Source organism: Pseudopodoces humilis, chromosome 3, assembly GCF_049639895.1.
Source record: "Pseudopodoces humilis isolate 2021_Gansu_Grassland_sample_001 chromosome 3, ASM4963989v1, whole genome shotgun sequence".
NCBI classification, from domain to species: domain Eukaryota; kingdom Metazoa; phylum Chordata; class Aves; order Passeriformes; family Paridae; genus Pseudopodoces; species Pseudopodoces humilis.
Genome location: NC_142202.1, coordinates 90,693,170 through 90,719,440, shown reverse-complemented (window position 1 = coordinate 90,719,440; position 26,271 = coordinate 90,693,170). Strand labels below are relative to the sequence as shown.

Sequence of the window (26,271 nt, the reverse complement as noted above, 5' to 3'; positions counted from 1 at the left end):
CCAAATAAAAACATGATCAGTTGCTAGTCAGACATCTGATTTATCATCACTTCTTGTTAGGCATTTAGATTACAACAAAAGACTGTGAAATGCTTTGTAAAAAAGCAAGTTGTTGTTTTTGTTATAAAATGGAAAAGATAAAAGTGTCACATTGTCACATTGTGACAATCACAGCTTATTGTGAAGGTGGTTTGATGGCCTGGGTGTAACAAACATTCCAGTTGGCTGATATGAAAGCAAGGATCAGCCCAGGGCTCAGAAAACAAAGCGTATTTCAACTGCAACCAGGCATTTGTCAGAAAGACAGTCTCGCAGTTTCCAACTGATTTTACAGTAAGAATAATTTGTTTGCACCATGTGTCAACAGTTTTATTTAAAGCACACAATGAAAAATAACAACATGCTGTTTTCCTCTTAATGACAACTTGCTGTACTACAAATTTTAGTTTTTAAGTAGTAATATTCTCACATTACACTTACAGATTTTTTTCTGTTGTAATATGTTCCCTTTTGTTATCACAGTCCATCTTTAAAGTGTACACTTAGAAAACCCTTCTGTTTAAGCAATCTAACACTTATAAGCCAGAAAAATGCTTTATACAAAGAAGTTTTATTTTTAACTTTTCTTGCCAATAAAGGAACTGCTAAGACTGCAACTAGAGTAACATCATCTTCCTTTCACAGTGTACCTAAATATCTGTGTTCCCATTCTTACCAACAGAAATTGCCTATTCCTCATAAGTTTATTAATTGCCTATATTGTTATTGAAAATTTTCATTGAGACATGCCTTTTGCATGGCAAAATTTATCTGGTGTTAACCAAATCTCTCACACCAGCTGTATAGAATTGCACATATTTTCCTTTATTCTTTAGGGAACTTCTGGGAACAGAGCTCTGTGCAGGGTCACACTTGCAAATGAGCAAAGTTGGACTCTGTGATCTTATGGGTCCCTTCCAACTCAGAATATTCCATGATTCTGTGATGTTTCACCCTTTTTTTATTAATTTGTCCAGGCATTTCAGATTGTGTTCTTTTCTTCATTGGGGATACCAGCAATGAGATTTTTAGATTCACAGCTGAGCATTTACAGATACACATCTGTGCATCTTTGATGCTCTGATAGTCACTCAGTTATGGATAAGAAAAGAGAAACTGAAACTGAGACAAGAAATCTTTTAAGGAGAAGTCGAAGTATAAATCTGTGCATTACAATGTTTTTGAGTACTTACACAAAGCAAATCTTTGACAAAAAAAGATTAGAAGATTCATTGTAAAAAGGTCAAGAACCTATAGTAGGACTACTGGTTCCAATTGCATTCTCTGTGCAGGTGAATTCAGACTTTGAAAAAGATCTCCCAGGAGATCTTGGATGGACTGAAAATGGACTAAAATGGACTGAAAATTCAGTTCAGGTGAGAATTGAAGTTACAGACAATTGAAAATTGATCTTTGCTTTTCATCAGAAAGATGATGAAAATCTCAGTTATGAAACATAAGTGAAGTTACTTATGGAAAGGTATGTGTTGCAGTATGTGCTTTTTTCCAGCATATTTTTCTCAAACATCCTTGAGGACTGGAACAAAATCTTAGCTTGCTGATGGTTTTAAGTGGCTCCATTTTGGCCTTTCCATGGACTAGAGCACCTCCCATCCTTTGTGTTGCAGAAAAAACCTTGGAGTGTATGATTGAGCAGCCATTCCAAGGAAATACTATCCTTACAGGGTAATTGAGTCTCAAAAAATGCCATGTACTGGTATGGTAAGTGAATGGTGATGCTGAGAATCAGTCTAACACCCTCATGTTGCCTTTAATTAGACATTGATGTTTGTCTACTCATGGATTTCGTTCTTTTATTTTTCCAAGTATAAATCCCTGAGAATATCTTCTGTAGCAGAAGTCCCACTGAATGCAAGAAGGCATGTGTGCTCATACAACTCTCTGTGTGACTGCTGGGTTTGCAACTAGAATTACCAAGCCCAGCTGCTGCTAAGGAAAAACTGCTCCTAAACCCAGTATGATTTGGTAAAGAGTTAGAACTGTCAGAGAAACTAATCTAGGTTTCAGGATAATATAAATGTTCTTACTCTGTCATTTCATTCATTGCATCCTTTTTTCTGCAAGGATTGTCATTTAAAAATCTCAACACAAAGCACTTTTCAATACCTCATTGAGCTTGGTTGATGCTAATTTTGCCTGCTTTCCTCATTGAAGGATTCAAATTTACTGGACTCTTGACTGACCCACAGATGATCTTGCAGGTTAACTTGAAGAAGAAATTGAATGATCATTATCTTGTCTTGATTAAGAACTAAACACAACACCTTCCTTTCAGCACAATTTTCCAGCAGTAAGTCCCTCCCTCTCAATCTCTAACACACTCTCCCATGCACCTAAACAGTCAGGAATAAACAAGAAAACAAACCCTAGCAAACTGCTTCTCTCACAAACTGAAGAAAGCTTATTTTTCAGATCTGAATTTGAAGCACATGTGTCAACTATAAAATGCATCTGTGTTTTATACAGAATTTAGAAGGCAACAGCTTATGTTAATTTATTTTGTTGTTTTTTTGGTTTTTTTTCCTACTACTAGTATAGCATTAAAAAAGATCCCTGTAGTGCTTTAACAGTCCGCTTCTCACACAGTTGGAAGTTTTCTGCTCTACTTAATGTTACTGTATACAGTACTTCCTTGTACTTTAAAACTTCTTTCTGGTATATACAGTATTTCAAGTTCAACTGAGATGTCATTATTAAATATCTAGAGATTGAATATATGGTACCAGACAATGAAAGAACACTATCCCATAAAACAGAACAGACAAATAATTTTCACAGTTCTAACAAAAGAAGGTCATACATAAAAATGTCACAAATAGCTCAGTACAGAGTATGATTCAACATAATATTAAGTCCAGCTAATAGTGTCACATATTAAGGGCCAAATCCTGGCTCAATGTGCAGTTGAAACCTAAAAAGATGTTTAGAGAAAATAATGTAAAGCCAACCTGTAGTGTTGGTAACAATACCAGTTGTTAATCTACCTAAGATTTTTGGCCTGAAGTATGTACCTAACTTGTGCTACAGAAGGAACACATGGCCAGTGGTATTTGCCTCCTGTCCTAGGACATGTCAGCATGTTGTGGCCAAAGGCACTGGAGGCAACGGAGCAGTCTTCCTTCTAGGTATGACAGTTTTACCTACTGTTCTGCCAGAATTTGGCCAAGAGTTCGAAATCCTGTACATCTTATTCAGTAGTCCCACTGAAGTCAATGGAACCTTTTTTTGCGAGTAAGATGAAAAGGATTTGGCCCCCAAAGTTTTTAACCCTTTAAGTAGTAAGACAGAAGTTTCATTGCACTTAGCCCATCATTCATAAATAATTTACTACTCAAAACCAAGATGGTTGTTGATGTACATGAAGTGCTAGCTCATAAACAGGAAAGCATGCAGCAGTGTCTGACTATTCATGGCATTTTGGAACTGAATTCCTAAAGGGAGAAAGAGACACTTGCATATGACAATTGCATCCAATGTCTGTTTGAGGCCATAATAGTAGGTTTTTTCAATTCATAAATGCAACCTTGTGGATACCTTATAAAAACTAAATAACTACACCATGTATACAGTTACAATTGAATGTATACAGGTGTCTTCATTGGACTGGATGGAGAAAAAAATTTTACAAAAAAAAGTATTGGAACAGATGGTTATTTCTAAAGAGCTTCCTATATGCATTCATATGGAACATGTGGTCATGACTTGGGAAAAGAGAAATTTTTCTCTTCTTCAGGAAAAAGATTTGGTGACTGGAATGGGAAAGAACAGAATTTTCATACTTAATTTTACTCTGTTCCACATTTGTTATTATTTGAATTACATAGAGTAGAGGACACCTATATACCAACTGAATGAATCAAAATTATATGACAGTGCTTCTCTGACCACAAGTCATTGGTGGCAGTAGATTTAATAACATACAGCACTCAAAAATACAATTTGAAATTCGAAATTTTATAGTCAGGATGCAAACTTGAACTCTGAGTTAGAATTGGAAAACAGGACTGAGTACCATGGAGTTTAATCCCAACTGACAGAGTGAATTACTTCATTTCTAATACCATGACATGCTTATGCTGATCCTCAATTTGCAGCTTTAACAAAGCTACAAAGAGCTTGGGTCCTGAAAATGCTTGTCTCAACAACATCTGCACTGACAGACAATTTTATAGTGTTCCCTTTTTGCAAATGAGATAAAAATTTGTCTGCCTCATAGGTGTTGCTAAGAGTGTGGCTTCTCATTGGCACTGAAGCCTGGAGGTGTTAATGATAATCTGAAGAAACTGAATGTGAAGCCTCCATGAATTGGTTAAAGTGAGTGCCCTTCTGGTTATATTAAATCATTTTAATTCCTTGTGTTCCCTCTTTCCTCCCTAAAAGAAGGATGTAGACATTTTGTGCTGTTGTAGACATTCTGTGCTGACAGAAGTCCTTTGGTGTCAAATCCTCCCAGGACACGATGGGCTGCATATCCCTTTGGCTATGAGAATAGGATTAGGTTTCATGCTAATTCCCCTACTTCACGCTGAAATCAGGAAGAAAAGTTCTTGGAACGTAAACTAAGTTGAGTGAAGACTCCACTCTATTCACTGGGAAAACTTCAACACAAAGAGCGTTAGTCTAGCCTTTGGAATAATATGAATGAAATCTCCATGAAAAGGGCTATAATGAAGGCTTCAGAAGGAGATACACAATAGTACGCCCAGGAGAAAGTTACTTCAGGTGTTGTTGTGCCTACAACTGGCAAGAAAGGTGTTATGGTATCTCTTTGTTTCTACTAAAGGAGTTTTCCTGTGATTCTCTGTTTTCCACATAAATTCCAAGGGGCAGATCCTGAAGTCTTTATTCCATCTTTGTTCTTCACTCCACTGGTTATTTGCTGGAGTAATGTAAGGGAGTTTGTTCTGTGCATCTTCCCCATGTTCAGATGCCATTAGCCCTTGGTGTCTCCTGGCATGAACTCAGCTTCTAGGTTTTTCAACCTGGAATGAGAGGGGTGTCTCCCCAGCATGAGGACAAGGATGAGGTGGTGTTCCTTGGTGTACACAGAGGTCAGGAGAGACATCTGTCACCCAAAGTAGCCCCTTGGGTCTGGCCCATAGTGATTATGGGAGATAAAGTATTTCATGGATTCAGATCTTGAAAGCCATGTCACAGCATTTGGTATAGGAATTAAAGGGTTTCATGGCAGAAGATGAGGAACTCTTTCTACCTTCTGAAGGAGAAAATGCTTTGAGAAGTTTTTGTGAATACCATTGTCCCAAAAAGAAAGTATGCACATGCTATATGTGGTATTTTTGGTTTGCCTTTTTTCCCCCTTCTGTTTCTGAAAATAGAAAATGCTTAGAAAAGAACAAAACTGATCAATTTTATGATATGGCACATTTCTAATTTATATTGAGATTTATTACTAATCATATTTGACTTTTATTTTGGGTTCTGAAAACATTTAAAACTTTGTATTAAAAAGCCTCATAATAATCTTCTGCAGCAAGTTTATCTCGATTTTATGGGTAAGGAAACCAAGGCACAAAGACATGAAATTATTTGCCACAGATAGTATAGTAAGTCAGTGGCAAAATAAGGAGGAGAATTAAATTCTGTGGTTATGCGTTAACTCTCTCTTTTCCTGCTATGGAAATTGATCTTATCCCTAACGTGCTGTTTCATGCCACTTCTACTAAAGTTCATGAAAACTGGCCAGTTTGCACTGTTTAAAGGCACTAATGTGCTGTTTCATGCCACCTGTACTAAAGTTCATGAAAACTGGCCAGTTTGCACTGTTAAAAAGCACATTTGCAAAGCCAATATTTTTTTTTTTCCATATAAGCCCAAAAATTCTACTTAAAGGGTTAATTATATTGCTGTGCTGGTAAACATTTTTACTTATTGCTGGTTAGACCTATCTTTAGATACTGACTGGGACAGAAGAGACTGAGCTGGCCCTGGATTCCCTCGTCTTGGTGTTGGGCATGGATATAGTACAACAAGATACACCCACAGTGGCCTCAGGCAGTTCATCTTCCTCTGTCCATTCATTGAGATCTGGGTTATAGCACTGAATGCATTTCTTGTACTTTTTCTCTATTTCATTCCAGCCACCCACTAAGTAAATTTTCCCATTAAGGGTGGAGGCGCCCGCCGTGCTAACTCCGGTTTGAAGTGGCGCCACGTAATTCCACTGCCCCGTGTATGGGCTGTAACGCTCCACAGGGAGAACATCGACCCTTTCCGCTCGCCCCCCCAGCTGAGACCCACCCATGACATAGACCCTCTCCAGAAGGGACACTGCACAGTGCCAGCCCCTTGGGGTGCTGAGGCTGGCCTTATCCTGCCAGCTGTCTTTGCTGGGGTCGTACATGCACACTGAGCGAGAATAAGCATTATTGATGTAACCTCCTGTGACCAGGATCTGGCCATCCACCACTGCACTGGCATGGCAGCACCGGGGCACCTCCAGCGGGGCTTTCACCTGCCACTGGTTAGTTGCAGGCACGTAGCACTCAACAGAGGAGAGGCAGCCCTCGGAGTTGCGGCCACCCACAGCGAAGAGGAGGCCATTGAACACGTTCAGGCTGAAATGGGTGCGCCGCTGATTCATGTTCGCCAAGTGAATCCAGCTGTTGAAACGAGGGTCATACCTGAAAGGATTAAAAAAAAAGGTAACACTGCTCTGCTAAATTATACAGTACTCCTATGCCACTGCTGCAAGAGTGGAGTTGCTAGAATTTTAGTTAGTTTATTGAAAGTCAGTGTAATGAAACTGGTATTCCTGATTAAATTTCCAAATAAATTTAGGTTTTGACTGGAGAAAAAATATTTTTGTATCATTCAAATCTGGTATTATTTTAATGAACTAAATCTGATTCTCTGATGAAGTAAATCTGATGTAATTTGATTTTGTATAATAATCTCATTAGAATACTGGAAAGAGATACTTCCAAGATACAGTAGAAATTTTAGACATTCTTTTGCAATTTACACCCACGGCAAAGACATCTAAATTTACTCATACAGTTTTTAAAAACTTTAGGCGGTGATTTATACTTGTATCCTCTTAGTGCTTTATAAATGGTGAATATACTTTCCTCACCACTCCCATGGAGTAAGTTTTATGTGGAAAGACCATTTGTGCTTTCTAATACCATTCCCATCTGAAATAACATTCTTTGTCCTTGACATTTAAATGAGCAACTTTGAAATAGGAAATGGCAAATTATGACTCCAGAAGATGCTGAGTGAGGTGCACTAGTGGACCCACACACTTCTGTTGCATGCTAAGGGGACCAGAGAATCACATGAGAAAAAGACTATGGGAAAGTAAATACTTAATTGTCATTCAGCGTTGTCATCTGCAAGTCCACAGACATACTGATGTGACTTGACATGCTCAAGGTTAAGGGCACAACGAGGATTCCCCCGCCTCCTCCCTGCAACCAAGGTGTGCACTGAGGGCACAACTCCTTGTGACAATGTGAGGCATAGCTTTAAGGCAGAAGGTCAAGAGAGCAGATATTTTTCTGACAAAGTAGATTACACAATAAAATTGATCTAGAGAATGTTCCTCATTCTTTAACTTGGTGTACTGGTTAATATCCTCAGGAGAAGCTGACTGTTTCTTCTGGGAACAGTAAAGGAAGCACTGGTAGGACTGCAGCTGTGCAATGTCATTGTGTGTTCATAGTCTGTTAGTAAATAAAAGGCAGATAAAAGTTTTCCCACCACCAGCCTTTGCATCAAGCTACTGCTTTGCATCAAGCTGGCAGCTTTTAGGCTGAATTATTTAAAAACTGCTACTGCCCTTGTGACATTGCATGTTAGTGTGTGCACTCTTCTGACCTTACTATCACCAGTGCAGTCTCAGATGACTATAGATAGCAACTGCAGTATTTTAGAAGTGAGGTATTGTTTGGGGTACACTGTAAAAGACTGCTACCATTGTTTCTAAACTCTTGATAATAATAATAACAAAAAAATAAAGGATTTGAAATTAATTTCAGTACAGAAATTTCAATACAAAAAGCTGTTGAACATATCGTGAATGGTGAATAGAAAGTGAAGGCTATAATATGTAAAAGGTAGTTTTCTAACCAAACTTTTTGTGAGGCATCAAAAACTTTTGAAAATTTGAAGTCTCCTTAGAACATCCCATGACTTCCTATTTAATGTTCCTGTCTATTTCCTCCACTTGGAATAAGTTTTCTCAGTTTTTCCTCACTTCTCAGTGTGTATGTGTAACCATGGTGAATTTTTTTGCATAACTCTAGTTGTATATTTCTGTTCATTCAAAGTTTAATATAGAATAGCATCTATACCTCCCCTACATTGTCCCATTTCTCTTCATCCAAGTGATTCATGTTGCATGACACAAACCAGCTTAATCTATCTACCTGCTTTCTGTGGAATTGATACCTCCATCCCTTTTAAAGAAGTAGTAGTTACCTGCAGAAATTGCTGACTGCATGCTTGGCTTGGTTCCTGGCATCATTCTGGTCTTCCCCACCAGCCACATAGAGAAATCCATCCATCACTGTGACACACTGATTAAAACTCTTAGCAGGCATTTCACTTAGCTTCTTCCATCCGTTTTCAGGGTCTCTGTATAAGATGTCTCTGCTAAGAGACTTTTCTGTTAAAGCAGGGCGTCCCCCAACAGTAACTAAGACTCTGAAACCTCCACGGATCCTTGTTCTTCTGGACTGAAGTGTATTCTGGTGATAGGGAAGCAAGTGATAGTTCATGGCATCCACTAGGAGCTTATGGCAGTCTGCATCTTGCATCATTCTTGGCACAGTTTGAACATAATTGACAAGGTCTTGGGCTGAGATGGTACCAAAACGGATGTTACTTAAGAGATTGGCAGCAAACTTTACTCTTTTTTGGTCAAATTCTAGCCATTTTATTGCAATCTGGAATGCAACAATTTCAGAAGGCAACTGTAAGTCATCATCTGCAAGAAGTTCATTAATCTGATCAAAAGTAAGTTTTAGGAACTGATCAGTTTCTGAAAATTCAATGAAGTTGTCTTTAATAAATTTGTGCGCTGCTTCCTTAGTTGCTTTTAGTCCGTATGTTTCTGCAATATTGGCAATGTACATACAGTTCTCAACACTGATTTCTTGGGCTAGAAAATCACAGCACATCTTTGTAAGGGTGTGAATCTGTAGATAAATTGCTGTGGAAATAATACTTCCTATTGTATAAAGTGAGAGAGTAAGTTTTCCAGTGTAAGCATAGGTGATAACAGTAGCTAGACCCACTGGGGACACATCATTGAGGTCCACTCTTTGAGTGGACGGATCTTTCTTTAAGATGTTGTGAAAGTATTCACTGCTTGAAGCCATCACTACCTTATGAACACTGAATGATTTGGTTTTGGTACTGATAGTCAAGTCACAAAGGAAATTTTCTTGTCTCATTTTGCTTAGACCTTCCAAGAGGTTTGGACAGTATGATGGGTCCGAAACCTCAGATGAAATGCAGCTGAAACCATTTCCTCCTTCCAAGAGTCCATTCAAGCCATTTAGTTTACTGAGGGGGCTATCTTCCACAATGATAGTTGTTTCGTTGATATCCGCTTTGTTCTTTTTCACATTCTTCTTCTTAGGAGCCATGACTGCAATGAAATATTACAGCCAAGCACTTGCTAAAAATAAAATTAAACACCACAGTTGTGAAATTTAATAGCTGTGTGATTATGCAAGAAATCTAACCTTTTTCAAGACGTATAATGCCACAAAACCATACATACAGGATAATCTGTATTCCTAAATTCTAGATTGCAACATGGCTGCTTATTAATAACAGTCAATACTCCAACTTTGAAGAATATACTTACAAGTAATTCAGTAATTTCTTTTTGTTTTAAATAACAAGACAATAAATTAACATTCACCTATTATCACCACAGTCAGAAAGTTAAATTCTCTAAATGGGTTTGCCAGAGTGTAAAATTTTGAATATATTTATCTAAATCAGACAGGTTCTTGACCTGAATTCATTAGCCTGAAGCACAGGAAATATACAGACCCCCATGTTTGTTCATCCTTACTCCAGGGTTGCTACAGACTTACAGGTGAGTACAGAACTTGGCCGGGAAATACTAAGACTGGGAAAAATTCTTAAAGAAACAAAAGCCAGATGAGACATAAAGAGGATTTTAATATGATGTCATATTGATTTTAGATTTAAGTCCTGCTCCAAACTCCTTTCAGGTTTTTGTAACTTTTCATTTTATAGAGTAATAGTGTTCTATTTCCTGTGTCAGATGTGCAAATATTTTCTGCTCATAGCATACTTTAATTGCTTTTCAGTATCAGTAATTCGAAATCTATAATCCTACTTTTAGGATTTTGTGGAGATTTAGGGACATGTCTAACTTCTATTTGAAAAAATGTCACACAGACTCTATCAGGATTGTTATTTTGAACAAGTTCTGCATATGGGAAGGTAAGAATCGGTCCCATAATTATGTTAGAACACATATTTAAATTATATATATCAGCTCTAGTAGAGCTCTCAATGAAATAAAGAGCCACTGTTTTGTCAAATGTGATGTGAGACAGCTCCTGGTAACAAAGGAGTTACTTCAAACAAATATATGTATGTGCAAATATACTTGAAGAAAATCACTGATCTTCAATAACACAATTTAAACAGAATTGTGGAGATCAGCATTCAAATAGATTCAAACATAGCATTTATCTCCAGTATATCCATTGATTTTAAAACAATTTACACATGCTAATTTTCTCTGTGATCCTTGCAGTCATAAAAACTCAAACTTGAAAAAATGCTAATTAATGATAAATCGAATGACTGGTTTATTGTAGATAACAAAATAAAAAGACTTCAGTAATATTTCAATCTAGAATCTCAGCACATAATTTCTTCCTTAAGCACACAGCATGTAACAAAATGGTAATTTAATTATAGAAAGGAATGGTTGCTGCCTGTGAGCACCAGCAGTTTTTTGCTGCTGCTGCTGCTGGGTGATGACCATGTGCAGAGCAGGCAAGGGAGAGGGCCATGTGTGCCCAGAGTGTCAGTGTCAGCCTGTGCTGACGTGAGCTGTGATCCCTGATATGCCAGTGTGCCAGCACAGGGGTCAGCTGCTGCCCGGCTCCCCCGCTCCGGCTGCATTCCAGGAGCTGCATCTGTTGAGACCTATCAGAGTCACCTCCCAGAATAGCAACCTCCCAGCAGCTTGCCATTTTAAGACAGGTTCAGTTGAAGGTATAGCTGGTGTTTTAGTATACTTAGCTGTTTAACACAACTTTTGTTGGAAAAACTCTACAATGTTTCAAGTGTTGTGTATATTTGCTGGCATGGAAAAAAAGCGAAACAAAACTTTTGGATAATTTTGTATGTTACATACATAGTTATAGCTTTGCATATTAATAGTCACAATTTAAAGTTGGTGAAGGCGTGTTCTTTTGGCAGCCTTATCTGTTTTCTAAGTATTTTTAGAGACTTGTAACTTAAAATTTTTAATACATGTAGTACTTAATGTTTATTGCCTCATTGCATCACTGCAGAGCTCATTTAAATACAACATTTTAAGCTCTGTTCAAAAATGCTCACTATCCAAAGTTTTTTCCTGAGAAATGCTTTTTCAGCAGCAGAAATTTCACAAGCTAGCTTAGTGCACAAGCACTGTAAGTGACGGGACACGCAAACCTACTGAAACAAATCAAACAGTACTATAATAAAACCAAGTTACTGAACATTGAAAACCCTGAGATTTGGTTTTCTATGATTGTTTAATTTCACCTACTTTATTTTAGCTTAAGTACCAGTCATGTCAAAGGACACTTGGGGTCCCAAAACAATGCATTATACCAACCATCCTCCCCCCTGCTTCAAAATGCCACCTTCTAAGAACTGAAAGTGAGGAGTTAAAAACCTCTTACCCTCCTCAGAAAGATTCTGTCCCACAGCTGTCCGTGAAAACGCCTCTTCCTTGGAAAATGCAAACACAAAAATAGAGGAATTGTGTGGGGGAAAGAGTGAGAAAGATCAGAGGCCGCTTACGTCCCCGCTCACTGGTTTTCAGTGAGGCACTTCGCTGTCACAGTGAGCAAGAGAGACCGGAGCCTGTGCTCGGGTGCTCTTTAAAATGACCCCTCCTCTCCATGCCTTGCTCCGTGCCTCTGCCCAGCCACGGGAGCTCAGCTTCCCTGGGCTGCCTGGCCACTGGAAATCAAGGAGGACAAGCCTCGATCCTGCAAATGTACGGGTACAGGGGAGGAAAGGGAGGGGAAGATATCTACAGCAGGTAATAACTGCCTCAGGTAAGCATAGGATGAACCACTGGGTTCCCCAGCTCCCAGCTGGGAGCCTGGGCGAAAGCCCTGTGGTTAGGCAGGAGCACAGGTTTAGACTGGATATAAGGAAGACACATTTTATGATGAGGGTGGTGAGGCACTGGAACAGGATATGCAGAGAAGCTGTGGATGCCCCATGCCTGGAAGTGTTCAAGGCAGTTGAATGGAACTTCAACAACTTTGTCTAGCAGAAGATGTCCCACGGCAGGAGGGCTGGAACTACATAGTCCCCGAAAGTCCCATCAAAACCCATGATTATTATTATTCTACGACCTAAAATAACCCACAAAAAACACCACGGAAAAGGTAACACTTTACACTTTCTTATGTTTTCCATGCTTAACTCCAGGCAGAGGAAAGGAGACCAGCTGATGGGGATTCAGTCATGTTCTGTTTTGCAGAATTAGGTCACTGCTTCCATAAAGACTTGCCTCAGCTTTCAAAGATTATGGCTCACATCCTGATACATTTTCAGAGATGTGAACTTTGATCTTCCATCTCTTAAGTGTGTATCCTATCTTGGGGGTTATACCATACACTGGAATAATTTATCTCCACATCCTTGCCAGGCAACCTCAGGAATAATATAAAGCCAAACCTCCACATCCCAGGAGTATTTCCTCCCACGGGAATGATAAAGAGTGCAAGTGTCTGCATGGGAAGGGAAGAGTACTGGGGGAAGTGGAAGTCTGAGAACAGGAAGTTTTTCTCTTGGCTGTGCTTTGTATAATAATTAATCATACAGATTTATTTGCCTTCAGCTCAGATGGGCTTTTACAACACCCACTGCAAAGTAACACTTGTAATTTTGAACCAAAGGGCATTGCTGTGTGGGTGGAGCTACAAAACCTCACAAGGTAAGAATGAAAACACAAAATAGGAAATTAGAGTCAGTCAAGTGTGTGAAATGAGAGTGAAGGAGAGAGACATAAGGCCCAGCCCTCCCAACAGCAACCAGTTTTCCTTTTGAAAAACATGACCAGAGCTATGAAAAACTAAGGACAAAGCCGCATTTTCATAGAATCATGGAATACCAGGTTGCAAGGAATACCAAGGATCACCTGGTCCCACCTTTCTTGGCAAAAGCATTGTATTGACAACATGGCCCAGCACCCTCTACAGGCAAATCTTAAAAGTGTCCAACCTTTGTGAATCCACCACTTAGTTACCTGGGGAGATTATATTCTTATTGTGAAAAATTTTCCTCTTGTGTCAAATCAATCTCCTCAGGAGTAATTTGTAGCCATTCCACTTCATCTTTTCCTTGTGATTTCCTGTAAAAAGGGAAAAAAACTGCTGCAATGTGAGTCTCTCTCGCAGTCAGAAGTCCTCCCCAAACTGCTGTGGCGTGGGTCTCTCTTCCATGGGGTGCAGTCCTCCAAGGACAGGCTGCTCCAGCCTGGAAGCAGGGCCCTCTCTTTCCACTGGGTCTCCCACTTGATCACAGCCTCCTCCAGGCACCCACCTGCTCTGGCATGGGCACCTCCCCCAAGGGCTGTGGGTGGATTTCTGCGTCTCCTGTGGATCCCCAGGGTCTGTGGGTGGATCTCTCCATTCCCCATGGATCCCCAGGGGCTGTGGGTGGATCTCTCCATCCCCCATGGATCCCCAGGGGCTGTGGGTGGATCTCTGCATAGCCCATGGATCCCCACAGGCTGTGGGTGGATCTCTCCATCCCCCATGGATCCCCAGGGGCTGTGGGTGGATCTCTGCATAGCCCATGGATCTCCACGGGCTGTGGGTGGATCTCTGCATCCCCCGTGGATCCCCAGGGGCGGCAGGGGCACAGCTGCTTCACCATGGTCTCACCACAGCCTGCAGAGGAATCCTGGCTCTGGTGCTTGGAGCACCTCCTGCCCCTCCTTTTCCACTGACCTTGGTGTCTCCATGTTGTTTCCCTCATATGTTCCCATCTCCTCCTCTTCTCTGACTAGAAGAAAAATCGGTGACTTTTGTTTTGATTTTGTTCTTAAATATGTCATCACAGAGATGTTTCCAGCCTCTCTCACTGGCCCAGCTTTGGCCAGCAGCCTGTCCATCCTCAGAGCCATCAGCCACTGGCTCTGCTGGACATGGTGGAAGCTCCCAGCAGCTTCTCACAGGAGCCAAATCTGAGGCCACCTGCTACTTAAAACCAGGCCACGCCAAACCAATACCTATGTCTTTTTTTTCCCTCCCATGTAAATTCCTACTGCCTCAAAAATACAACTAGCTGTGGCATTAATCTAATATGTTGGATGACATCAATCATCATCTTAACACATCTCAATGTATTTCAATTTACCTGTTCAATCTAATTATAAAGTTACTTATATCGACAACTATATTTAAGATTTGAAATTTTACATTAATAGGATCAATTATAATGTTTTTTATGCAAAGAATTTATTTTGCACTGTGCTCCATGAATTTTAAGAACATGCAATATATTAGGTCTTGTAGTTAGAAAAAACACATTTCTAAAACAGTACTATCAAACATATTTCGTATCGGTGAACCATAGTTATTTAGTGTTCCCTTTTTTAACAGCTCACTCCCAGACTTCCATCAATTTTCATAATTTTAAGATGCCTTAAAAGGCCAATGTTTTCAGAGAAAGATTATTTTTTTCTTTTGCTATTTTTCAGTTAGGGTTCTTTTTTTTTTTTTTTTTATATAGGGGAAAACTGTCCTCCAGAATGAACACACTATCATGATATATAAAAAATATTATTCTAATTTTCATATCTTTAAAATTTACTAGCATACTGTAAAATAAATTTAGTTCTTATTCAGTGTTTCCAACATCCTTGTATGATTCACTGTTGAAAAAACAGAAACACCTGTTTCTGGAGAAGCATCCTTACTGAAAAGACAAAACTAAGTTCCAATTTCCAGAAAATACCAAACATGCTTTGAACTGGGCAGTATAGAGATAACCATCTCATGGGGATTGAGTCAACAGCTCAGTGTACTAAAACTGACAAAGTCAAGCATCTCACATTGTTCTAAAACTTTGGTTCTATGTTAGGGCAAGACCTACAAAACCTTTCATTTTTAGGTCTTCAAGATCAGAGGCCAGCTGATGGCATACTTGGATATTGTGTGTCACACAAGCTGGTCTTGGAAGTAGTCTTTCTCATTTTGCATTAATTAGCACACAATAAAGTCTTTTAAAAGTAACTAATACCAGGATCAAAAATGATTATACTCCCCCTGTACTTAATCATTTGCTCCCACTTCCTTGCCTGGTTTTCCCCAGTCAAACCTCGTTGATCCATCCCCTGAAATTCTCACCAGGCTCTTCTCCTGAGCTCAGACAAAGCCCACTCCTCTTTCTGGTTTCAATCTTTCCTTGGAAACTCACTAAGCACTGCCAGTAGGGCATAGGGAGGTCCTTTAAAGGTGAGAAAAGAGTTTGCAAGCCTTCAGCAGAGCTGATGATACAACACACCCCTTGAGCACGTAGTGTCAGAGCAATTTTTGGAGCTATATTTGTGTGTATGTCAAGCCCACTTCTTAAGAGGAGGCATGCATCTATGCCGAAGAAAAACAATCCTTGTAATAATCAACACTGGCTGCAGTTTTGAAGGACTGAGTAAACTTTGAATTCTTTCCTCTTGACAGTTATGACAAGCAGTACGAAAAATGCTTCAGTCAGGTCCAGGCTAAAAATATTTTTCATGTTCTAGGAAAACTTCTGAGATTTTAAATACTGTCTTTGCTGTCATGACATCATAATCTTTCAGAATAATTGGGCAGCAAGAACATCTTCCTCATCCCAAGAGATCCAGTAGTTTGGTTATTATCAAACAACATATGGGAATTCCAGCTTCAATCACATAATCTCAACTTCCCTACTCAATGACATTAATAATAATGCTGATGTGGGCTGAATGTCTCTGAAAACTTCTTCACATAAATGCCACTTAGTAAATAATGTTATACTAATTTTCTCTTCAGAAAACTGAAGAGTAACTAGTTGTGCAAGGCCTATTTTAAGGTAAGGTTGATGAAGTCTCTACATACTGTGAAGACAAGTTAATTATTTCTGTAAAATACAAACGTGTTTGGTAACTGGAGAGACAGTCTGCATCAGGGACCTGGATTTATTTTTTCATTTCCAACCCGAGTGCTCTATCTACTGTATTGCCCTATCAGCTATTTTGGTTTCTCTACTGATGAATTTGCTATAAAGTATGCCAAGCTGTAATAAGATCTATTTTGCAAGAGTAGCAATCCTAACTTGCAAATAGAAGACTTTTGTCTACTTAAAATTCCATTGTGGTTCAGACTGGATGCAGTTTTTTTCCCATCAAAGGCCACTTTAAAGAGTGAAAGGTGTTCTTTGTACCTGTTTTCATTATATCTATAGTAACTTCACAGGAAATTCTACAAACACTAGTTTTTTGGTTTTTTTTCAAGAGGAACTCATTCAACCTGGGAGTCTTACAAGCACATGCTCAATCCCAGCAAGCTCCACGGCAGAGATCTCGTTTCAGATGCTCAGTTTGCACAGCACAAAGACTGATTCCTTGTCATGAGCTTTTTAGGTAATCCATGGGAGAGCCCTGCTGAAAGCTGCAGGGCCCAAAAGTGCTCAGTCCCCTAAACAAAAAAAAGCAAAAAGCTTTAGGCATCAGGCTGTAAATAAGGCAGGACCTGAAGAAAAGGATGTCCCCTTCAGCCCGAGTCAGGACTGCAGTGGGCTGCCTGCGGGCAGCCACTCGCGGCTCCATGGCTCAGCCTCGCTACTCCCACGCAAGGCACCCTTCCACAGGGCAGCCTCGGTGCCACGCACAAGTCACCAGCGATGCCAGGGGACTCGGGGTTACTGCCGATAACAAGACAGATGTGCACCAGCAAGCGACACTGTTCGTCTCCCACCTGGCGCAGGCGGGACAGGGCCCCACCGGGCTTGCTCCCGAGGCTGGCACGGCCGCCCCGACGGGCCCGCCCTGTCAGGGGCACAGGCGCTCCCTGGGCAGGCCGCTCCCTGACTCATCTCCAGGGCTCACCGCCGCTACGCTGTGCTTGCTCAGTCCGCACTGTGCGCTCCAATGGAGCCCGCCGGGGCAGAGAAAAGTACACAGTCCGCGCTGTTATTGCCGGTAACTGGGTAGCGAGCAACCAGCCCGGCCGGGATGCACGGCCAATGGCGAAGCGGGCGCCGCTACAAGGAGGCCGGGCGGCAGCGGAGCAGCCTCGGCGGCCGTGCCATGGCGGAGGAGGGGCGGAGCGCTGCGCGTTGGGTGCTGGAGCTGCAGGAGCGGCTGCGCTGTGCGCGCGAGCCTGTGGAGGTACCCGGCCGGGGGGCCAAAGGCGGCGCTGCTGGAGTGTTATTTCTGTGTTCATACGAGCTTTTCTGTGCTTCTGCTTGCTTTTAACGGCACACGTCAAAGAGGAGTGGGGGCCGTCACTCCCTGTTCTTATGAAACCGCTGTAGAGTGGCCGGGCTGCTCTGTAGCTGCGAGGAGTAGCTAAGGGACGCCTGAAGCAGGCGGAGATGAGCGGGGAGCGAGATCAGAGCAGGTACTGAAGCTGCGCCGCGCTCTGGTGGCGTAGAGAGGACAGTCCCAGGCTGTGGGGCAGGAAGGACCAAGGTACAGAGAGGACAGTCCCAGGCTGTGGGGCAGGAGGGACCAAGGTACAGAGAGGACAGTCCCAAGGTGTGGGGACGCCCCCATGTGTGGGGACCAAGGCACGCACCGCTCTCTGAGCACTCCCAAGGAAATGGAAGCAAAGTAGCGTGGGCCAAATTGGCCTCAATGATTTATGAAATAATAAGTAATATTTGACTGAAGAAGGTGTATTCAAAGCAGTGATGTGGTTTTTGCTTGGTTTGGGTATTTTTTTTAATTCTTTTTTTTTTTTTTTTTTTTAGAGGGTCACATTCGCTTTGAAAATACAGGACACTTTTACCTTGATGGGTTTCAAAGGCATTAAAACTTGTTACAAATTTGTGGTTGGAGGCAGAGGGCAGCAGTAAAAATGGCATAGTATTTGGTAATTGATGAGAAGCTTAGCTATTAATCATGTCTACAGTGTGTTTTCAAAGTATGTGTGTATGCATATAGAGGAAATACTGATTTTCATAGCCAATAGTGATTTATCTTTGTAAACGCCTGTGATGCAGACAGTATCTGTCAAAAATGCAAATATCTTTGCAGGTGCTTCTCCAGAAATTTTAATTTGCAGTTTAATGAACCTAAGATCTCTTCCTGTGCTCCAGAAATGATCAGCTATTACAGTGCCTGAATTTGTACTTGGGATTAGTGTTGATACGCTATTTGAATAAGAGGTAGCAAAGGAAAATAAAAGAAACAATTCAATAGGTAATTAGGTTTTTTTGAGTGATCCCAAACCAGCAAGTTGCAAAGTATTCTACTAAAGTGAAGAATAAGTAGAACTTGTGTTCATTAAGGGTGCAGATACAATGTTTTTATGTAGCATAGCTGTGAGTAGGTGCTGCATAAAATGGAGCTAATGGTGGTGCTGCAGCACTTCTGTCCCTGGTAAAACTGTCTAGTGAAATGGAAGTATTTTTAGGTAACAGGGCCTAAGGAGTGGCAGGGAAAGTAGGAAACTGATAGCTGTAAATTGCCAGTCATGAAAGGTACTCCTAAGAGAAGTTGAATGTAGTAACAGAAATTATGTGGTTAGTGTCTTTAAACGCAAAGAGGAGAGGTCTAGAAATGTCTGAAAAGAATTACAAATCAGTATTACAGATGTATGTAGGCAAACATTGTCAAATACTTCCGTTCCATACTGAGAATAATCTGTCTTTGGACTTTTTAATATTGCTAAAAAGCTCTTGATAACCATGCAGAACATCAATTGTCCATTTCAAAAGCTTCTTAATGTGTGAGGTTTGATAGCTACCCACTTGAGTTTTCAGAGAATTGACAAAAGAACAGGTACTAAGTGATGCTTGTAGTTCTAGGGAAGATACAGGGGGAAAAAAGTAGTTAAAGGTCAGTGAAATGGTCTTCATTGTCATTGACCATAAAGGAGCAATGAACAGCTGCATGATGTTAAGATGTAACCGATGAAGAATTAAAGGGTGGTGCCATGATCCACACCACTCAATGAGATGTTACATAGATACGTTCTGACAAATTTATCTCAAATTGAATTTGGCTGACACAAATTGTCGTAAATATATGCGAGCTTCAAGGCATTTCACTTGCTTCTGTATGACACTGATGTAATACATAAAACTGATTTCCGTTGCACTCACCAAAAATAAGTGCCAGACATAATTGGGAAACAATGTTGGGTTGTGGGTTTGTGGTGTTTTTTGGGGGGGTAGGAGTGTGATTATACATTTCTTTGTCATATGATGCCACTGAAATCTTTCTCAATTTAGAAGACAGCAAATATTGAAGTAATTTGTATCAAATGAAAAGAGTCCCTTCTAGAAACCAAATTTATAAAAATAAGAGGCTATGTTCATTTGAGCAACACGTTTTACCATGGCTCAGTGGAAAGTCGCAGCTAGGAGCTATGAATATAGGTCACTCAGGATAGGAGACTGTATTTTGGAAGGCATTGACTCAGAAAATGATTTGGAGCTCTGATGTATTACCAGTTGAGCATGAAATTGCAGTAGAGTGCAGTGGCTTTGGAGTACATGCTATCCTTGGGTAGCTTAGCAGGGTTATGCTATTATTGATATATAGCACTAGAGGGACAATTAAAGGAATATTATGTCCTGTTCTGAGGACTGCTTTTAAAAACAGCACTGGCCAAGCTGAAAAAGATAATAAGATAGCCAGAGAATGGCTGTAGCTCTGGCTAACATAACTTAATGAAACTAAAGAGCCAAGGTAAAGTGTGTAATTAGTATTTACATTTATTTCTGTGTTGTGTGAGATGATTGGAAGAAAACTCCTTTAGTGTAATTAACAGATCACTAGATTTAGTAGCTGAAAACAAAACTAGGCAATTGTTTTAGGAGAACAGCTGTGTTGGGTTTTTTTGGGGTTTTTTTGCTCCTTTTTTTTTTTGTTTGTGTTTGTTTATTTGTGTTTTTTTGTGGGGAGGTTGTTTGTTTGTTTTTTGTTTGGTATTTTGGAGATTTTTTTGGGGTTTTTTTTGTTAGCTGAGAGCATGGGGATTATTTGCTTCGGACAGAGTTGGGTTTTTCTACGGTGTTTTCCTTGAAGACCTGGTGCTCTTTCAAATGAATTGTCTAGTTTAGCCAGAAGTTATTGACTTGATAGAATTTCACAGGCTCTGCTATAGATGAGAATAAGCTAAAGAATCATAGGGATCTCTTTGAAAGAGAAATGCAGCTATTGAGCGAGGAAGGAGAGAAAACAGGAGTTACTGTAGAGAAATGTCAGTCCCCTGAGGACAGATGGTCTGGGAACCTGGGTTCTGTCCTTCCTGAGGTTCCAGGCTCAGATAGGAAAGTAAGAATAGACTGTACAATGCTTGTATAAAGGATGATGAAGCAACACTGGTGTATTGGGAAATGACCAAACCCAGCTGTTGTTATGACTTTGCTTTCAGTTTTGGTCCTGGAAATTTTTGTTTGCTTTCATGCTTCTTTCCCATTACTCGATACCATTGATCCCCACTTTCCAAATTCCAGACTGCTTTCCCTTCTTCCCTGCATCTTTGCTTGCTCTTGTTCCTACTGTCGTCTTTGCTTTTGTCTCACACCCACTATGTGGGTGCCAGCTCTCAGTTTGTCCATAAGGCTTTGCCTGTTTATATTGCATAAAGACCTTGGTTTTTCTTGGAATATATTTTATGGAAAAAATCCCCAGCCCTAAAGGATTTTGATCATTCTTTATAAATCAGTATTTAGGAATTATGTAGACTGGTCCAGGAATTGTATATGAAGATAAGTTTTCTTCAAACTTTTTCTATGAAGTTTACAGTCTCTTTTAAAGTTAATAGAGTTTTTCCATGAGGATATAGTTGATAGTGGTATGTGAGATAAAACAGTCTGAAAACCAGTGGAAGTTTGTGTATATATTGTGTGTATATAGAATACATATGTATTGTGTGTATATAGGTGGTGTTCTGTAGAGGAAGTACCAGACCCATTCTAGTGAGATAAGAGCTAGATAGGCCACAGATGCTATGGTGAAAGAAATAGTTAGAGAAAGATCCCTCAATAGTCAGTCTGTATTTTGTTTTTGGAGGTCTGCTCAGAACAGACTTCATAATTTTGCCTTATTTTATGCAATAATTATAATAGTTTAATATATATAGATATCATGACATCAAAGTTTGTGTTTCTAGCAAGCTCTGGTTTTGGTGACAGACTTTACTGTGTCTTGTGCTTCACAGTATACCTTTCTCCAAAGCCTGATAGATACTGGAGCTTAGTATTTGTGCTTTGTCTTTGGCAGAGAAATAAGAGATCTCTAGCCAGTAGGATAAATACAAAGTTTCTCTGATGCTACAGATGCTTGCCACAAATTATATTTGGTTATATTCTGATTGTGTCTGTAAGTGAGCTTGATTCTAAATCCCCCCAAGAATTTGGAGATGTGATTCCTACTGGCAGGCTGGATGCAGCCATTTACTTTGTCCAGTTACAGAATAGAGTATTGTACTAGTCCTGTACATGCAGAGCTGCTGATTCGCCTGCAGCCTGAGCTGTTCCCTGCTTCTAAGTGGTTGGTATCACCTCTAAAACCTTTATCAGTATGTCTGATCCATTTTTGCTATTTTTTAAAATGAAACAGTGTTATTTGTCTTAATTTTCCAAATGTGATATACATTTTAAGTAACCAAAATTAGCAGTGTGGTCTGTAGTTTAGAAAACTTTGAAAGTTTTGTTTTTCATTAACATTTGTTGTCTGCTTTTGAACATGCTTGCCATCTAGGTACTTTTGTAATTTAGCCTGTTGGTTTGAAGTCGTAGAGTAATTGCCTGCTTGCTGAATTTTTTCTTCTGAAATAAATTTGGCTTTATGAGTTAACTTAGTCCAAAATCCATCAAGAGGAACTGTTCAAAACCTCTATTCTTTGTATCTTGATGAAAACATCCCCTAGTATTGATTATTCTTCCACAAATAAATTTGTCTCTGGCAAAATAAATGGGATTTATTCCCAGTGGTTTGCAGTGCTTGATTATCTAGACATGCTAAATATCACAATATAGCATGTCAGCAGTGGGTTTCTTCCTTTTCATTGCAAAATAAATTAAATCAATGAGGATATATATTCTTCCAGTTAAAGTGAATGAACTTGACGCTGACCATCTCAAGCATTAGAAACTATGTTAACATTGTGAGTAATCTTTTTTTCTTGGGGAGTTCTTAAAGATAAGCGGAACTTCATACGGCTTTTGTGCTGGTTCTGAGATCTTGATAAGGAAGCTTTTATTACATTTTATTTTTTTTTAGGTATCCTGCCATTCTGTAGCTAGTTGAACTTTTTGGGAGAGATTTGATTTGTTACCTCTGGTCCTAGGTGTATGTCTTACCTTGTCTCACATTTTCCCAGGCTGTGAAGCATTTTTCCTGTGCTTGTCTTGACTCAGAAGCACTGTTTCAGGGTGGAGGATTTAGAGAAGAACTATATGCCAGGAGTGTGGATAGAGCCCACTGAACACAATAAAAATCAGTGTCAAATGTGGGATTCCACTACTCTAATGCATTATAGGAACAATTAAACTTAGATCAGCAGTAGAACAATGTATCCCTTGAGTGCAATTTGTAAATTGTTTCTTTGAGCTTGCTGCTCATTTTTTAGTACCTCTTCCACCTTCTGTAATGCCATTTCAGAAGCAGTATGTAATATAATAAATGACAGTTCATCGATTATTTAAATTAATATAGCTGTTATTGTTATCAGAAGGTTTCTGGGTAGTGTGCTTTGTGTTCCTGCTGTTACACTGAGAAGTGTCAATGATCTGAAACACTTGTCTTATATTTCAGGCTTTGTGAAAGCCCTATGAAATGCTGCGATTTCAGTTGTACATTAATCCTATTGTCTCCATAACATAGTTTCATGTGTGTGGTTGGGAGTGTTTTAGTGGCAACACTAAATTGGCAAATGCCATTCTTAAATGATGACAGAAGGATAAGACAAATTTGCTCTGTATGGTTAGCTGCAAGACTTTGGGGTATTATATACCCATTGCGAAACAAATTGGCTTATTATATTGCTGTTGAAACTTTATACTCTGCTTATAAATGAGACTTCTTTGTTATTAAAACACTTCTCATAGGAAGATGAACATTTTGTATATGAAAAAAATCTTTTCTGCTTTTATGGAAGTGTTGAATTTTGTAACTGGTGTAAGGTTTGACAGTGCAAAAGAAAAGTTGTGCTTGCTCAAGCCTGTTTTGTTAAAGTTCAAATTGCAGTTATGTTTTCAAAACCTTATGTTGTGCAGTCTGGGCTCTCACCAGCTCTATTGTCCTTTCTTGGCCTGGATTGATGGAGTAGTGCTGGTGACTGTGAGACTTGCTGATTTTTGCTTGGTGGCTTGGCATAATGCAGCTTTTGTACTGGCTCTGTGGCAAATGAGGGCCACAGCTACAGGATGAGTAGGCATGTATATGTAGCCTCTACTTTTGTATTATTCTGTATTATGTAGCCTCTACTTCTGTATTACTGATTTTTTACTGTAATCTCTGTAGCAGTAAATTCAAACTATCTGCTGGATTTTCTGTTGTTACTGAAATTGAGGGGTTGGCTGGACCGTACTGGTTCACAGCACAGACTGCAAACACTGCCCTGATGTGCAGTAAAGGAGTGCTTACATTTTCCAGGAGTTGCTGGATGTTTCTTTTAACACTATTGTGTATTTTTGGATTAAATATATGAATGAGGATGAGAAGAACAGAATAAGATTTCCAAGTATTTATTTAAAGCAATTAATCTAATGTTTCTTTACAGATTATAAAAACACTTAAGGTACTACAAGGTTTGGATTTATCGCTGGATATTTTAGTGGTAAGTGGTTAGTAATAATACATTAAACTCTTCTATAGTGAATTACTATGTAATGTCTTTGTATTATATGTTATATATAATTATAAAATGCAACATTATTAAATGCAACATGTGTGTGTTTCTAGAAGTGGTGAACATGTTACATTTTATAATCTGGAGTTTATATCCTGTTTGGTTAGATTAATTTTCCAAAAGCTGGTCATCCAGTCTGATAAATGCAGTATTATGTCAACAGTGATAGGGTGATTATGTCAACAATGAGCAGGGAGCTGAGCATATAGAGGACACTTTCCTAGTAAGGTTGGCTTCTTTTCACTGTAAAAATGCCTTTGATTGATGCTTAAAGCAAATATGGATGAACCATTCTTTAGGTCAGTTGTCTAATTCCATCTTTCATTAGCAGTTCAAAGTTAGTTTCTTGCATTTAAAGAGCAGGAATCCCATATAATGATTCTTTTATCCTTATCCAAGCTGCATCCTATCAAATTCTATATTAGATGTTCGCGCACTGGTCTGTGAAGCTTCTAGCTATTATAAACAATGTGTTTTGAAAAGAGGAATGTGGGTTTTGTGAGAGAATTCTTTGAAGAGTAAGAGGAAAAATATAGTTGGCAAGATATTTAGATGACCTATTCAGGTGAAGGCATTTGCCTGCCTAGACACAGGCAGACTTCTACTGAAATGAAGTAATATTTATTTTTCTTTCCAATAAAAATACATAATCTCATATTGCAATTAGTTGTTTAAAATGACAAAGGGTTTCTGCAGATGATTCATGTTCCCAGAAAGTTTGCATGCTTTACAGTGGGACAGACTGATGGAAGCCTTCGAGTCAAATAGAGGAAAGTGATGTCTTGCAGCGAAGGGCTCCACATATTTCTGATGCATTTGAAGAACATAAATAGCTTTATGAAGTAGTCCCACCAGATTTCTTCCATCTGTTTGCAATAACTGACTTACCAAATCAGGTTGCTCAAATTATATATAAACTAAATGTACTTGAAGTGAATTTAAGGAAGCCCTTTCTACAGGCTGAGCTGATTATGTGGGAGTAATGTGTATAGCTCAGACTTCACAGGAGTATAATTTGACTAGTTAGTAAGAACATTCACGGGTTGCAGTGAACCTCCTGAATTCCATATTTTGTGTGCATCTTAAAAGTGAGGGTTTGTGAATGAGAGATGCTTACTGATAATACGGGATGAAAATCACCTGTGATTCTACCAACACTCAAAGGCTGCAAGATATTTTTGCTTAAACAAAACTCACTAGAGTGAGACTTGAAGACACAATGATATTGGCTGCTCTGACCTACTACTGGTTGAGATGTATTTTATATTACCATGCCCACCATATATGCTCAAATGTACTTCATAAGCCTAAAGGAAATTTGAATTTATGCATTTTGTGGGTTTAAGCATTTGAGTGAAGTGAAATTCCTGAAATATGTACATTTAATGGAGGAAAATGACTTATCTTAGTTTGCTTAATTAAGCCTGCATTTTGTTCCCCATCATTCCTTCAATTCTGTTTGCAGTATAAAGAGAGCATTTATTCTTTGGCTGTCATAGGACTGCCCTGAATACTAGGCTAATACTGTTTGTAGCAGTTTTAGAGGAGGTTTTATTTGGGATGAGAGTTGTGATTTATTCTGCCCACCTTTCTTGCACTATCTTCAACAGGAAACTGGCATAGACAAAACAGTTAACAGTTTTAAGGAACATGCCACTGCTGGGAATGTAGCTAAAAGTCTGTTAAAAAAATGGAAAAAGCTTATTTCTCCAGAAAGTAAAAGGTAGGTGTGAACTTTTTTCCTTAATTATACTGTAGTGTAATTTTAAAATACTGATTGGAAACTTAGGAAGGTGCTTGGATTGACAAATGTACATTGGCTTGGAATGTGAATTTAATGCAAGAAATGAGAATGCAGTTGTAAAATATGAGGAAAACAATCAAACCATTATTGGTCAACTAGCCC

General features: G+C 39.4%; 2 protein-coding genes across 4 annotated transcripts in view; one reads left to right on the top strand and one right to left on the bottom strand.

Annotated features, from left to right (window-relative positions):
* Positions 1–343: 343 nt before the first annotated feature.
* On the bottom strand, positions 344–12,156 carry KLHL31 (kelch like family member 31). The gene is made up of 3 exons (XM_005518103.3): positions 11,973–12,156; positions 8,503–9,706; positions 344–6,701 (listed from the first exon to the last, which is right to left on the bottom strand). Exons 2-3 carry the CDS (start codon positions 9,672–9,674, stop codon positions 5,969–5,971), a joined length of 1,905 nt encoding a protein of 634 aa, XP_005518160.2. The 5' UTR covers positions 9,675–9,706; positions 11,973–12,156; the 3' UTR covers positions 344–5,968.
* A 5,028-nt stretch (positions 12,157–17,184) lies between these two features.
* Positions 17,185–26,271, top strand: part of LOC102106848 (elongin-A-like) — a 32,410-nt gene continuing 23,323 nt past the window's right edge. For 2 of the 3 annotated variants that reach the window (XR_015772169.1, XM_088053048.1), the window contains exons 1-3: positions 17,185–17,665; positions 24,237–24,293; positions 25,976–26,088. Coding sequence is in view for 1 of the 3 variants with exons in the window: in XM_088053048.1 (XP_087909174.1) it covers positions 17,510–17,665; positions 24,237–24,293; positions 25,976–26,088 (326 nt within the window). In the remaining 2 variants the exon portion in view is untranslated. Of the gene's footprint in view, positions 17,666–17,758; positions 17,898–24,236; positions 24,294–25,975; positions 26,089–26,271 lie in introns of those variants that run through there. The other variant, XM_088053049.1, reaches the window with a different exon arrangement.

Bases quoted from the DNA above. Each gene is read 5' to 3' on its own strand.
- KLHL31 (XM_005518103.3), bottom strand. From the start codon at position 9,674: ATGGCTCCTAAGAAGAAGAATGTGAAAAAGAACAAAGCGGATATCAAC. The intron at 6,702-8,502 runs GTAACTACTACT...TAATCCTTTCAG, and splicing joins GCAGTCAGCAATTTCTGCAG to GTATGACCCTCGTTTCAACA.